Raw genomic sequence first — 15,461 nt, forward strand, 5'->3', positions numbered from 1 at the left:
ACTTTTAATATTTATTTTTTAGTTTTCGGCAGACACAACAGCTTTGTTTGTATGTGGTGCTGAGGATAGAACCCGGGCCGCACGCATGCCAGGCGAGCGCGCTACCACTTGAGCCACATCCCCAGCCCTTTAAGGGGAGTTTTAAATAAGTTTGGTAGTTTCCATCTCTGTCACTGTGTAGTTATATGTGAAGGGTAATTACAACAACTGAAGCCTCAGTTCAAGCTTGTGAAATGCCAGTGAGAGCTCTCATAAAATGCAGAGTGGAAAAAGCGTTTTACACTATAAATTTGTTATATGGTGTTAAAAAAGAATCCCAGATGTTTATCACATATGTAACATTAACTTATAGCATTTATGACTAGACTTGCTGCTGATTGGTAAGTACTGGTTTCCCTTCGCTTAATCTTAGCTGAGGCACCTTGTGCTGGTCTTTGTTTTTCCATGATCCTGATAGAAACTACTCAAGCGAGCTAATTCCTACTGCTTGTTCCACAGGAAACTGCTACCTTCCCATTTGATTAATCTCACAATTTCTTCCAACTTTCTTCCACCTCAAAAAATATTTGAAAAATGGCTGGGCCTGGTGGCACAGGGCTGTAATCCCAGAGACTCAGTAGGCTGGGGCAGGAGGACACCAATTTCAAGGTCAGCCTTGGCAATTTGGCCAAGACCCCATTTCAAAATAAAAATAAATAAATAAATAAGGGAGAGTTAGCTAGGCATGTGTCCCACGCCTGTAATCCCAGCGGCTTGGGAGTGTGAAGCAGGAGGATCGTGAGTTTAAAGCCAGCCTCAGCAGTGGCACACCACATAAAAATAAATAAAATATATGTATTGTATCTATCTACAATCTCCAATTTTTAGTTATAAAAATTATACAAAACTATATTTCATAGATCCCTTTGGTGGCAAGGTGCTAAGCAACTCTGTGAGACCCTGTCTCCAAATAAAATACAAAATAGGGCTGGGGATGTGGCTCAGTGGTCAAGTGCCCCTGAGTTTAATCCCTGGTACCAAAAAAAAAAAAAAAAAAAAGGACTGGAGTATAGCTCATTGGTAGAGAGCCCCTGGGTCCAATCCCCATTACTGCAAAACAAACAACTAGCTACATGGGACTTGAGTTACATATTACCCATAATAGCATTTCTCAAACTTACACATTTAAGAATCATGTGAGACCTTCTTTACAAAGATTCCTGGTTCCCACCCCGAAACTATTGAATCAAGCTTCCCAGAATAGGGGACTGAAAATTATTATTTTTCAAAACTGTCTCAAATGAGTCTTCTGATCAGGTAAATATGGGAAACTCTGTATTAGAAGATCTGAATTTTAGTAGTGAATTCTAAAGCTGAGAGGAATTTAATGATAAAAAATTGCAATGTGGCTACTTGAGTTATGGAGTTTTTACCCTAATATTCAATTTTGGGGGTAGTTATAAAAATTATACAAAACTGTATTTCATAGATCCCTTTTGTCGGGCCCCCTAATATGTAACAAACTATAGGTGGTTATGGGGGGGCAGCATATGCCCTGCCCCCCAAATCCATATTCTATTAGTTGATTGCTGCTCTTAGTTGTCCTTCCCGGCCTTCTACTAAGCTTTCCTGACTGGCTTCTCCTGAGAATGGATCCCGAGCCTCTTACCTTGGGTTTAATCAAGCTGAATCCTCTGACAGACCATCTGGTCAGCCTGGTCAGCTAACAGCCTGCTGGCTGTGAGGACTATCAGCTCTTCCAACAGGACAATAAACCCATTTGTGTTGCTCAGCTCTGTCTCCCTAGCACTGTACCTATCTCACAGAAGACTCTCAGAAAATATTTGTTGAAGGGATAAAATACCAAGGCCCGTGTCATTATACACAAGCCACAAGAAAGGCCTTTGTTATCTGATGTCACTTGGTAGCATAAAAACAATTCTAATATTAATAAACCTGAGAAAGAAAGAGTAGCACTGAGACATTGGAAAAGAGCAAGTGAAAGAGAATGTTCTAGTGGCTGAGGTGAGTCCTGGGAAAGGCCAAAGAACAGAGAGGGAGAAAGGGGGGTGTGCCACCTTCTCATCTCCTCCCTGCCTCATGCCTCCAATCAGGCTGCTGTTGGCAGCTTGCTTTCATCCTATTCAGGGTCAGAGCCATATGTTAGGATTGCTTGGTTCCCAATAAAAATGTCACACTAGACTGACAAAAGCTGTGACTCCTTGTCCTTTTCTCCACTCCCTTCCTGGTAAAAATATGCTTGTCTGGGCTGGGGCTCAGTGGTAGAGCACTTGCCTAGCACATGTAAGGTACTGGGTTCAATCCTCAGCACCACATAAAAATAAATAAAATATATGTATTGTATCTATCTACAACTAAAAAATAAATAAATAAGCCTGTCGGGAGCCAGTCCGGAAATACACGCCCTTAAGTCCTGAGCAAGAGATACTGAACAATTATTGCACCCTGCAATAACTTGGGCTTTACCTTCGCTCAGATAATGAGGCATGGCTCCAGGAGTAGGTGTCACCAGGTGGGGTTGAGTTACAGTCACCCGTTCCTTTGTCATCCTACCCTTTTGCTCTTTCTGGGATAGAATGTTCCATGGAACCTCCCCTTGTGTGTCCCCTATTTAAGAATAAAGAATGCCAGTGGCTCTTTCCACAAAACTCTAAGGTCACAGAACTATCCCCGGATTTTGAAAAGGTACTTCTGTGTGTTTGTGTGCTTTCTTTGCCATTTTCTTAAGTTATTGGAATAGTCAGATTTTGTGAACCCAGAATTAGGTTGCCAGCTAGGATAGGTGGTGATACCAGCCTATGTCCAGTCAGCCTTTGAGGATTCACTCAAACTGGGAGCTCCCGTTCCAAGAGAGCAATCACAGCCTGCCTTTCTCCTTATACAACTGAGCCCAATCCTATAGCTATTAATGTGTCCAGTCTCTTACTTATCACAACCTGGGCTTTTCATTTACCCCTCTGTCATCATGGTTGTGTGTGGTGGGCTGTGTTTTTGTGTTACTGGGGACTGAATTCAGGAATGTGCCACCACTGAGCTACATCTCCATCCCTTTTTATTCTATTTTGAGACAGGGTTTCTGTAAATTCCCCAGGCTGGCCTTGAACTTGCAATGCTCCTGCCTCCTGAGTCACTGGGATTACAGGCACATGTCACTGCTTGTATTTTAAGCTGTAACACAGTTTTCTTCTCTGTCCTCTAATTTTTAAAAAATATTTTTAGTTATAGATGGAAATTATACCTTTATTTTATTTATTTTTATATGGTGCTAAGGATCGAACCCAGTGCCTCTCACTTGTTAGGCAAGCGCTCTGCCACTGAGCTACAATTCCAGCTCCTATTCTCTAAATTTTAATCCCTATGTAAATTCCTGCCTCATCTCTCAGCAGTGACTGGTCCTCTCCTCACCAGGGCTCCTCCCTGTCATGCTATTTGCTACCACTGCTTTTAAGTGATATGTTTTGTGATTGTACTTGGAAGTGTGGTCCAGGGAAGGACACAGAGTGGGGAGAGTGGCCAACAAAATTCTGGAAGTTCTTCTCCTGACTGATTTCCGAGGGCCATTTTCCTCCTTTAGCTGGAGCACTGGCACTTTTGTCAAATGTTGAGGTCCAACTGGAAGTAGCACCATGTTTACATGCCTGACTTTCTTCATGGGTTCTGTGGCACCTCAGGGCTCACGCCTTCCCATCCTCATCTTCAAATCAGTGGGTTTTCATATGCCCTCTCCCCTTCAGGCTCTTGGTAGTGTTATCTCATGATCAGGTCAGACAGGGTTGGCTGGGGCCAAACAAGCCCCCTGAGTGAGCACACAACTTGTAAAGAGTTATATCCACTGAAGGAGGACAAGTACTAGAGGAAAGGCTTACGCAGAGGTCATCAGAAGCCAGGGCTTTAGTTGACTTGGGGCAAATAATTGATAACACTAAGGTCCAACAAGACAGTATGAAAGGTGGCAGAAATATAACAGATTTAGATTCTCCCCATTTAAACTGCACCTAATATGTGTGTAGGAACTAATTCCTCACTATGTCATATTGCAATTAATTCTATGAGAACAATGCATAGTCCTAACTAGATGGCCAAAAAACTGAGACTTGGCAGGTTTAAACAACATGCCCAAGTCATAAAGTTACTCACAGAGTGATTGAGGTCCTTTGATTTCAAGTTTTCCCCTTACCTTTGTGACCCTGAACAATCAAGGATCAGGTAATATTTGGAGAAGGAAGCAGTGGGTAGGCAATGGACATTAGGGGACTATGAAAACTAAATTCTTTGCGGGGCTGGAAAGTTATCCTGAGGCTCCATAGTTACCTGAAGTAGGGTTGACTGGGTCTCAGAAAAAAGAAACCTTTTTTTTAAAAATATTTTTTTAGTTGTAGATGGAAACAATGCTTTATTTTGTTTATTTATTTTATGTGGTGTTGGGGATCAAACCCAGGGCCTCACACATACTAGGCAAGTGCTCTACCACTGAACTACAATCCCAGCCCCACGAAGCCTGGTTTTAAGAAGTGAGGTCCAAGGTCATATCCAGATTAGCTGATGATATAATGGTGAGTCACTCAGGGTTTCCAATGTCCTGTCTGCCTGCCTACAGATGGGGTGCATGCTAGAGCCTACACCTAGGTAGGATGGGATATGGGAAGAAAAGGCATCTAAAAACTAAGCCTCTTCCCTTGGGAAGAGAAAGCCTAATGAGAGCAGAGAACCAGAAAGATCTTGTTACCTAGAAAGTCACACTATCTAACTCTCATATCTAGACCTTTCAGGGTCTCAGTTCCCTTATCAACAAAATGAAAGAGGTAGATTAAGCAATATCTAGGATGCTTGTTAACTCTAAATTTATCTGTGGTTTTCTCTAAGAATCTAATTTTCCACTTTATCTTTATTCAGGCGTAAATGAGGTAGGTGGAGAGATATTTTTATGGTTGGGGGTCTGAAATTACACCATATGGATAGTTATCAAGCTATGGGTACTTGAAGGCCATCCCCCAAATTTACACATTTGGGGACAATCTCTTGATTATAAAATTATAGGTTTATTTATGTAGTTTAATAGATCACTTCTAGTTTTGTCAAACAGTAGTCATTTAACCACACACTCATTGGGATATTTTACTCACTAAATTGCCCAGACTGGCCTTGAACTTGCAATCCTCCTGCCTCAGCTGCCTGAATCACTGGGATTCCAGACATGCACCATCACACCCAGTTTTTCCACTGAACTCTTTTAATATCATACATTAGTCTCTTTAACCAAAATAATATCTCTTCACATGAGTAAATCTCATATTGTGGTTAGAATATCTTTTAAGTTCAAAGACCTTTAAGCTTAAATTGTGAAAGGAGAAATTCTAACATGTGAAGTGTCACAGATGGAGCCGTATGACCTTGAAGAATCAATCAGTCAAGGCAGATTTATTCATGTCAGAGGTTTAGGAGAGACTTTCAAAGAAAGCAGCCAGTGAGATAGCACTGACTTCTGATTTAAAAGTGTGGATATGGATGCTGCCATTCATGCATTATATGTGCTCTTCATTCTCTTGGATCATGACCTTTCATTCTTTCATGTGCCTGAGTGGATGCAGCATTTGGTGAGGTGGGAAAAAGGAGCTGTTGTCAAATCTTCACTGCATTTTTCATTTTAAAACTCCTAGGTTTCTGCCTCCTGCACTCCCCCCGGTGAACTTGTTTTCCAAGATGCTGACTGCATCATTTTCCATCGCTGTGGTGGCTTATGCTATTGCGGTATCTGTAGGAAAAGTCTATGCCATCAAGCACGACTATACCATTGATGGGAACCAGGTATGCGAGCCCTTTGCTGAGCTGCTTTTATAGAGCAGAAAATAAGAAAGACACATAAACAGGAATAACTTTGATCTCTGCTAAAGAAAGACTTGGATTTTTCCAGCAGTCCTTAATGAGTTGGGTTTTCTCTTGGGCTTCCTAATAAGAAATTATTTTGAAATATGCATGCTGAATCACTTTGCTTTTTAAAAAAAATTATTTTTTAGTTTTAAGTGGACACAATATATTTATATGGTTCTGAGGATCAAACTCAGTGCCTCAAGCATACTAGGTGAGCACTCTACCACTGAGCCACAACCCCACCCCCAAATCACTTTGCTTTTTAAGAAACAGGTTGAAATAACCCTAATCTTAAAAGAGCTAATTCAATCAGGACACAACGAACCCTCAAAGTTATCATGTTAGATCAGAATGAGAACTCTTTCTGGTCATTTCTTTTTTAATGGCAGCACAATATGACAAAACAAGGTAAAATACAATTAATAGTTATGACCACTTTATGTTGTGGTAGTTCACAGTGCAATTAATAAATACAGGACAATTTTTGTAAGCATATGATACATTGTCAGGTGGCTGCAGGTTTTGTGGTTGGATGTTTCTGAAAGCAGCATAGCAATTACAGCTAAATGACTAGTAATCAAGCAGAATAATAGCTCTGCTAGTTATATTATGTTTTATAGCAAATATCCAAACACAGAAAACTTTTTATGAGAGTTGCAGATGTGCTGCTCACCAGGCAGTGTAAAAGCATCTTAGCAAAGGATCACAAGTTACTATTTCTTGTCAACCTTTAGTACAATCAACAGCTGTGAAGTTTCTTTTAGATTCTATGGAGTCCAAACCCCAGATGTTTTATAAGATCCTCATATACCTTTAAAGGTAAAAATGAAATTGGACCACCAGGCAGGATTGATTTAGCAGTTTCCTTTGAACATGAGGTGAGGGTCTTGCAAAGAGTCTATTTGTAGTATTACGTCATCCATTCTCTCCCTTAGGAATTCATTGCCTTTGGGATCAGCAACATCTTCTCAGGATTCTTCTCTTGTTTTGTGGCCACCACTGCCTTGTCCCGGACAGCTGTCCAAGAGAGCACTGGGGGAAAGACACAGGTATGGAATGACAGCAGATAACATTAATCACATAGAACATGCCAAGGAATGGCAGCTCAGAAAGGCTTGCAATAGTTGACCTTTGAGAAGAGAGGGACTTGTGTTTCCTCGTTGGATCCAACTTGGGCCTGTTCATCTGTTTGAATCACCCCCATCAAAAACCTCTTGAAAAGCAACATTTATGATTTCCTGAGATGGCAATTCTTATAAACCTTTGTGTCAATGCTCATGTAGCACTGCACTTAGAGTGATTTTCTAGGGACATTGGCTACTGCCAAGGATGGAGATGAAGAATGCTGGTTGTTAGTAATTTCTAACCTGGGGAAAGTGAAGGCCCAGTAAAAGCACTTCATGGCTTTGTGTTATTATGCTTTCAGGAAAGTGAAAACTTCTCTTCACATTTCCTTTACCAGGATCAGGAACCTCCTCCAGAGGCCTTTGGTCCCATAGAATAGGAGTTTGATAGCCAAAAATATCTTGTATTATCACATTTTGGCATTTATTCCCGAGTATGATTTTTGTTCTTGAAGTTCTGAATGTGTACTTAATCTTGCCTTTTTAAATGTGGCTGTCAGTTGTCTTCATGAGATGACCATAGAACCAGCATCCCACTTAATCTTTGGATAACCCCTCAGTCCCAGTGAGTCAGAAAGCTCAGGAATGGTTCTCAAAGCCAGGCACAGAATCAGATATGCCAAACCAGTGACCTTGGGCTAGGGACAGAGTTAGGAATTGTGCCTCTTTTATGCCTGAAGGGTTTTATTCTCCCAACACAGGAAGAAGCATTATTTAAAAGTAAAAGTGCATTCAGACTCTAAAAGTAAAACAGATCCAAACTAAATAGTGTAAAACACACACAGCATCTTCTTACAGCATTTTATTAAGGCAGAGACACACACACACAAATAACTATGAAAGAGAACAACTGAGAAAACAAAAGACTCCAACAGTGGCTTGCCTAGAGAGAGTTTTAATTGTCCCCATGGTACACAGGTTGTTCCTCTCCTATTTATAATGGATTGTGATAATTACAGAGTTGGAAGAATTGACCTCTTCCAATGTCTGGGCTCCTTTGAAACAAGAATTTATTGTTAATTCTCAGAATTTTTCTTAAATTGTTTTTGCAAGCATTTCTACCTCTGAGGGAGCAGGTAAAATAATATAGTCCAAACCAGGAGGCATAACCAGCCAGAGATCTGTTGTTGAGGGGAAGAGGTCAGAGCTAATTTCCAAAGCTGTGCCCATTTTATGCCGCAGCTGTCAGCAGCAGAAGTTCTTGCTGCTTGCATTGAAGACAGAGTATTGATAAGCTCTCCAGGGCACGTGGTCCTAAAAGGGTGCAGGCAAATCCTGAACTGCTGGTGTCCATTCTCCTGCTGTTTCCTCCAAACACAGAAAAACTTTTTATGAGAGTTGCAGATGTGCTGCTCACCAGACAGTGCAAAAGCTCAAATGAGTCATGGGCTGGCTGCCCCAGTAAGAATGCCCATGTAAAGTGACCTTCTTGGCAAAGGGCTTGGGGGATAATGGCATTCTGGTAAGCTAATATCCTCTGCCACACACTGGCGTGTATTATATTTAGGAATGATGGATGCCAGGATTTCAGCACTGAAGAAGGAAACAAGTGTAGAAATGGCTTGATATTTAATTACTGAAATGTATTCTAAGTTCTGGGGTTCAATGTCAATGTGCCTGGACCGTGACCAAATAAACTGGCAGGTCTTCTGTTGTGTGGCTTCTCATATTTTTTTTCTTCTGTTGAAGCCTCAGTTTCAGCACCTATAAAATGGACAAATAGTTGTATCCATCTATAGGAATAGTGAGAGGATTAGATTCAGAAGTGTTTGTGAAGCAAATACCAGTAAGTGCTGATTGCTGGGCTCAAGGTAGGAATGGCATCTTAGCATCTCTGATACATGTATTTTTCCTGGCATGTAAGAAGCACCTAGCATATATTAGCTGAAGGAATGAATAGAAGAAAAGTGTTTTCTCAGTTGTTCTCTTTCATAGTTATTTGTGGTGTTTTCAGCACATCTCCACAATGTAGAAGAGCTGAACATTGGCCATGTGTTCTTTCTTTCACTCTATCTTACTCCTATCGATTCATAAAAAAGTAATTCTGATTACAAACTACTCTGTAGCTCTTATTACTCTCTCACTTAACAGAATAATTAATTCCCTGGTAATTGAATCTGCTCATAGATATAAAATCTACAGAGTTTCCCACAAGCCAGCCTTTATACCATAAGTACAAGTAATTGATCCCTCACAGATCTTAACAGTGTTCAAAACTAGCCTAGACCCCCATATTTGGAGGCTTATTATATATACTGGTGAATAGAGGATGCTTTCTTGTCCTGAGTTGGGCAGCAGGCTATGGTTCTTGTCTGCAAATCTCCATCTCTCTCACCGTTTCACAGATGCCTTTATCTACAATGAGATGCAAGTGACTCAGTGAATAGTGCATGAGTCATTGGAAAGGTACTAACTTCTTTGCTTAGTTAGGAAAGAGGAAAGCTCACCAAGGTGCTGGGAACCTGGAGGCATGGTGCCCGGAAAGGCATAGAGTAGGGAGCTCGATAAACAAAGTGAGCATTTTCATACATCACAGGTATGCCCAGACTGACCCAGCCATAAGCCGAACATAAATGAACATAAGCTGAATATCATTTGCCAGTTGAAGCAAATACTTTCTAATTAAGTATGCTAATTTCCTTTTTCTATTTGCTGTGACTGCCTCCTCCTTTAACTCAGATTTCTTGTACTAGGCAATGCTTGTACTCAACATCATCTTCCCTGTTGATTCCTCTCTGACAGCTTTGCTTCTGGTTTCCTGTCTTCTTTTCTCCTCTGTTTCAGAGCTTCTAGTCTTCACCTTGGCCCTGCCCCAGCTGTCTCAAGAGAGAATTCATTGATCATCTGATCAAACCAGAGAATAGTCCCCCGCCCCCTCAGTCTCTCTCCTATCTGTGGACCTAAGGAGAGCTCTTTTTTATTTTCCAGTGAAGGTAAAATTTCTGGACTTCTTTACCCCTGCTATTGCTCCACACTGTAGCTGCTTTGGGGCAAATTCGGAGCCTGCACCTATGCAAATATCAGAGGAAGCAGGAGACAGGGTCCCACCTCTCAGCATGCCAGTGTGGCACTATGAATTGGCAATTAAATGGATAAACTTATTTTCTCTGAGACTTTCATGGGAACCGTGTGCTACAAGTACAACATGTTATCAGAGTGGCTATTGTGGTCACTGCTTCAACAGTGTAAAACAATCAGATACATGCTGTGAGATTTATTTCCCAAGAACATGATAATAATCTCTGTTGTTAGGGAGGGAGTTGGTATGTTTCATGGCTTGGCAACTACTAGAAGGTTGGCCTCCAGAATTGACACTAAAACTATAGGTATAATCTATCCGATGAAATCCACATTAAAGTAGCTTTACTTCAGCAGGCCCACTTTCCACATTTTCTTTAATTTCTCTGCAATAGCATACACACACACACACACACACACACACACACACACACACATTTCCACACATATATATGTTTTTTCTTTTTTTTTTCAGTTTTGTATTGATTTAGCAAATGATGCTCTTTTCTCCCAATATTGAGCAGAAGCTGGGGGAGGAGAGGAATCAGAGAAGCACCAAATAAGCCTGTATGCAGGATCTTTCGTGATCATGTGGTGAGCTGAAAGACACTAGGGAGGAGGATGAACCCTCTTCATTCAAGGTGTATGTCTTTCAGATTGCTGGCATCATCTCTGCTGGGATTGTGATGATCGCCATTGTTGCCCTGGGGAAGCTTCTGGAACCCTTGCAGAAGGTAAAACCCTGCTTCTCTGTATACTGATTGCATAATTTCCTGTCACCACTCTGCTACCAGAGAAATAACAGAGGATTTAAAAATCATCACATGGAAAGCTATTCCCCTGAATAACACAGCCTTCCCTGTCTCTCTTGGCAGTCAGTCCTGGCAGCTGTTGTAATTGCCAACCTGAAAGGGATGTTTATGCAGGTGTGTGATGTTCCTCGTTTGTGGAGGCAGAATAAGACTGATGCTGTAAGTCACCCACCACCCATTCTCTGAAATAAGATTTGGTTTTCGTATGCTTCCTGTCATATCACTAAGTCTCCCCGTTTCCTAAATCTTACCTGCACTTTGGAAACCTCAGAGCAGAAATTAGAATTGTGTGTATAAACAAAAGCCTTGATGTATTCTATGTGAACTGTATTAGTGAAGCTCCTCTATCTCTGAGAAGACTGATTTCTAACAAGAATCCCATATAAGGCCCTGGGCCTTCTCAAGCCAAAACAAAGCAAAACACAACACACCACATTTTCTTTAAAACCTAGTTTAAAGGACAAATTAAAAAAAAAAAATACAAAACCCCATGCTGACTTTGTGACTAAAGTGTCCTTCACAACTATTCTGAGGAATTACAAAAGCCAGAAATGAGTCCTCTGTAGTTTACTCTAATTTAGACACACACATGCACAGAGAAAACTTCCTATATATTGATGTGTAAAAAAGAGACCAGAATAGAAATGCTGGGGAAAAGTGTGTGTGTGTGTGTGTGTGTGTGTGTGTGTGTGTGTGTGTGCATACACACAAAAATGAAGAGACTACATGTAGGGAGGGTGATTGGGAATGGGTAGAGAGAGGAGAGAAATTGTGAGCAAGAGTTTTCACTGTAAAGCTCTTAAAATTAATTCTCTTTTGAGCCCTATTCAAATATTTAAAAACAAATAAAATGGGACAGTTGGTCTGTATTGGGAAGGCCAACTCCAGTTTCACTTAAATATGAATAAATGGATGGATAAAATGAATGATGTCAGAATATTTTTTAAAAGGTATAATTGTGAATGATTGATTTTATTGTTATAGGTAGCCTAACATTTGACAGTACCCTATGAATCAATGTAATTCTTTTCATTTCCATTCCCCTGTAGGTTATCTGGGTATTTACATGCATCATGTCCATCATTCTGGGGTTGGACCTGGGCTTACTAGCTGGCCTTCTATTTGGACTATTGACCGTGGTCTTGCGAGTTCAATTGTGAGTATTTAAAATCCAGATTTTCTATGAATGGGACAACACATCCTCTACTTTCCTATGTTTACATGAAACTTCTTCCTTTGATAGTAGTTATTATATATTGAGAGATTCTATGAATTAAGCACCTAGTGCTTTATAAACTTTACCATACTTAATTTTCAAAAATATCCTATGAATAAGATGGCTTATTCTCATTTTACAGGTTAGAAAATTTAGGCTCAGAAAGCCAAAGGACCTTTCCTAAGGTCACACAGTTACCAATTGGCAGAGCTAAGATTTGAACCCAGATTACCTCACCCCAAAGTCCAGGCATGTAGTCACATGCTCCACGGCTGTGCTCTCCTTTTAGCCATGGTCAGACTAAAAGAAACATGGTTCAGCCAAAGTCCCAAGTTATTTTGTCATTTTTTTCTTTAAATAAGATGCAAGGTGGGCACTGGGTCCAAGGTCAGGCAAAGCAACTGCTAAATTTATAGCTCATTTTCCTCTTTTGAAGCTAGTAACCCAAAATTTATGCAACTCAGTACAGGGGAACTTTAGAACAGCTAATTATAGCCAGAATTCATTCAAATCTGTCAAATAAGGCACAAACCCCAAAGTCACATAATTCTGAGAAGTAAACATAATTAGTTCATATACAGAGTAAAAGCAGCAAAGACAAGTTAAATAAAGGAAAACAATCTGTGTGGGCAGGTCAGGGAGCTTGAAGGTGTCCTTGGTTTTATTTTGACTCTGGAGAGGGTTTGGTAATGTGTCCTCCTGGGCCTTGAGGGAAACAGAGCTTCTCTCTCTCTCCTCAATTCTCCCATTGTCTTTCCAGATTTCTGGCCTCTTCTCTGCCTGTGTTTGGGCCATGAAGGAAGAAGAAACCTGGAAAAACATCAACATAGATGTTTTCAGCTTAGCAAAGGCTCACATCTCCTATTCCTTCAACAGTTCTTCTTATCCTCCCTCCCTTCCCTAGCACTTCACATCTACTCAAAAGGCCTGTGGCTTTCTGCCTCAGCACCCTAGGAGCCCAGGGACCTGAAAGGGCACATGATATTCCAGAGTGCCTCATTTGCTGCTAGGAAATATCTCAGAAATTGCCATTAGTAGATGCTGCCTTTCAGTCAAGCAAAGTAGATATACCTGTAATCCCAGGGACTCGGAAGGCTGAGCCAGAAGAATTGCAGGTTTGAGACTAGCCTCAGCTACTTAGCAAGACCCTGTCTCAAAACAAAAAATAAAAACGAACTGAAGGGTAGCTTAGTAGTAAAGTACCCATGGGTTCCATCCCCAGTGCTGAAAAAAAAGAAAAGAAAAGAAAAAGAAAAAAGAAAGAAAAGAGGGTGTGGGAATGCTATGTCTCTTCCTATATCTGCCTCAGTGTCTTTTTCTTTTCTTATGTGAGTGAGGTTGAGACAGAAGGGTTTTGGAGAAGACTACATTATGAGTATTATGTTAAAGATCAGCACAACATAGCAGGTCAAATAAAAATTGGTGGTACAGTTTAGCTGCTGGTTTGGTAACTAGACTTTTAGCCATCAAAAAGTAGTATACTCCACAGTATTTAATTTTCAGTAATTATAATGCTGATCCAGAAAGCACAATGCTGAAAGGACCCCAAACAGATAGTCTTTCTTTAGGAGTTGCATTTAGCATATGTCCCTAGTCACACTTGAAGAAACGTGGAATTTATCTGATTGCATTGGGAACAGGAAATCAACAGTCTGGTTGACAGGAAGGACTTATTTCTGGTCTTCCCAGGCTGCTGTTTCTATAAAAAGAGACTAATTTGATCACCCGCAGATTCTCCATATTTCATCAGGAAGTTGCCATAAGTCACAGATAAGTACCAGACACCAAAGAAACATGGTTAAGAGACAGAGGCTATGCTGTTCTTTACCCCTGGGCCTTTTCTAATTTCTCTAAACCTCATTTTACTCACTAATAAAAGTAAGAATTGCACCACTGATCTTTCAAGGTTATGGTAGAGCTTCAAATAGATTTAACATGTGAGAAAGCTCTCTGCTTATCCTATAAATTGTTAGGCACGTGAAAGCATGATGCTCATTATTTCTCTGAGCTATCAGAAGAGAGTCATAGTTAGTTCCTTTTCCAGTTCAACGAAAATACCAGCTGTTCATTTCAGAGTTAGTTTTGGGAAAATGTCACCTGCAATAAAGACAGAGTCCAAAACACCAGAATGATGGGCTCTTCAGTAGCTGTTATTTAAAAAAAAAAAAAAAAAACCAACTTCTTAGTGCAAAATATGGCTGTTCCAAAAAACCCCTGATGTTAACTTCTCTTCTTTTAGTCCTTCATGGAATGGCCTTGGAAGCATCCCTAGTACAGACATCTACAAAAGTATCAAGCATTACAAAAATGTAAGTGCCTTTGTGATATTTTTGGTAGATATGGGTCTGCTAGCCTGCAATCTAGGAGTCACATAGTTCTCTCTTATCATGTTCATAACATGGTGATCAAAGATGGAGACTTCTGCTGGGAAAGTCCTTAGTATACTGGAAATGTCATAAGAACTTTTGATTCAATGTGTCTTTTGACATATGGATTATTTGAACTCTGTGCTAGTTGAATGTCATTTTAATGTAAAAACCATTGCAGGAAGAAATTTTAAATAATAGGCAATTTGATTATTCCCGGGTGTTTAATCAAAAATTTTTTTCTCTGTTATGTAACTGTTAGCCTCTATGAAAATGCCTGAAATCCCTGTAAGATGTTCTTCTTTCAGTTCTAGCAAGAGATTTTCAAGTTCTCTGTCATCAAGAGCTTATTTGATATGTTGCTTTATCCTTGAAATTGGAAGAAATATTGGGACACAGGAAATGAAAAACAAACAAATCAAGCTAATGGGTTTGTGTTGCCTGCAAATACAATTTCTTAGTGACCACTAAAGGAAACAGATGAAAAAGTGGAAAAAGTAAATTAAAGAAAACAGAAATTTAGCAACAAACAAATAAAACAAAACCATACTTATGCATATTTATATGTGTATATGTATATATGCATATGTGCATATATGTAACATATAAGGCATAAATGTGAGCCCTAGGAAGTTATAGTCTAATTTTATGTTAATATTAAAGAATTACTGGACACTGAACTTGGAATTTCTGTAGCTGCTATTTTATTTTCACAATCTTTTTGTTATGTTGAACCAAGTGCATCAAGAGCTAAAAATGATTTTGGACTCTGGAGCAGGGAACCCTAGCCTGAATTTTGGGAGTTCTAAAATCTAGGCTCCATCTTGGTGAGACTGTCCAAGTCACTCAGCCTCTCAGGGCCTCAATTTTCTCACCCAAAAGGGCCAGATTAATACTGCTATGATTCCTAAAGAACAGAAAAGCCTGATTCTGATTCTGTGGATTCTACTCTTTGCATGGCCACTGTGTGTCAGGGTACGAATAAGCAGATGACACCACAGGTTTCAGTTTCTACAAAACCCTGATTTTGCCCCCCTGCCTCCCAAACTACTCAAAG

At 40.2% G+C, this 15,461-nt stretch overlaps 1 protein-coding gene across 1 annotated transcript in view; it reads left to right on the forward strand.

Moving 5' to 3' along the window:
- The window catches only part of SLC26A4 (solute carrier family 26 member 4), a gene marked incomplete at both ends in the record, with an annotated part of 58,781 nt that overhangs the window by 30,168 nt on the left and 13,152 nt on the right, over nucleotides 1–15,461 (forward strand). The window contains 6 exons of the mRNA XM_081287295.1: nucleotides 5,658–5,805; nucleotides 6,804–6,917; nucleotides 10,667–10,744; nucleotides 10,886–10,981; nucleotides 11,872–11,978; nucleotides 14,278–14,347. Coding sequence (XP_081143421.1) covers nucleotides 5,658–5,805; nucleotides 6,804–6,917; nucleotides 10,667–10,744; nucleotides 10,886–10,981; nucleotides 11,872–11,978; nucleotides 14,278–14,347 — 613 coding nt within the window. The remainder of the gene's footprint in view (nucleotides 1–5,657; nucleotides 5,806–6,803; nucleotides 6,918–10,666; nucleotides 10,745–10,885; nucleotides 10,982–11,871; nucleotides 11,979–14,277; nucleotides 14,348–15,461) is intronic.

Source organism: Spermophilus citellus (assembly GCF_964194105.1).
Source record: "Spermophilus citellus genome assembly, chromosome: 3".
Classification (NCBI taxonomy): domain Eukaryota; kingdom Metazoa; phylum Chordata; class Mammalia; order Rodentia; family Sciuridae; genus Spermophilus; species Spermophilus citellus.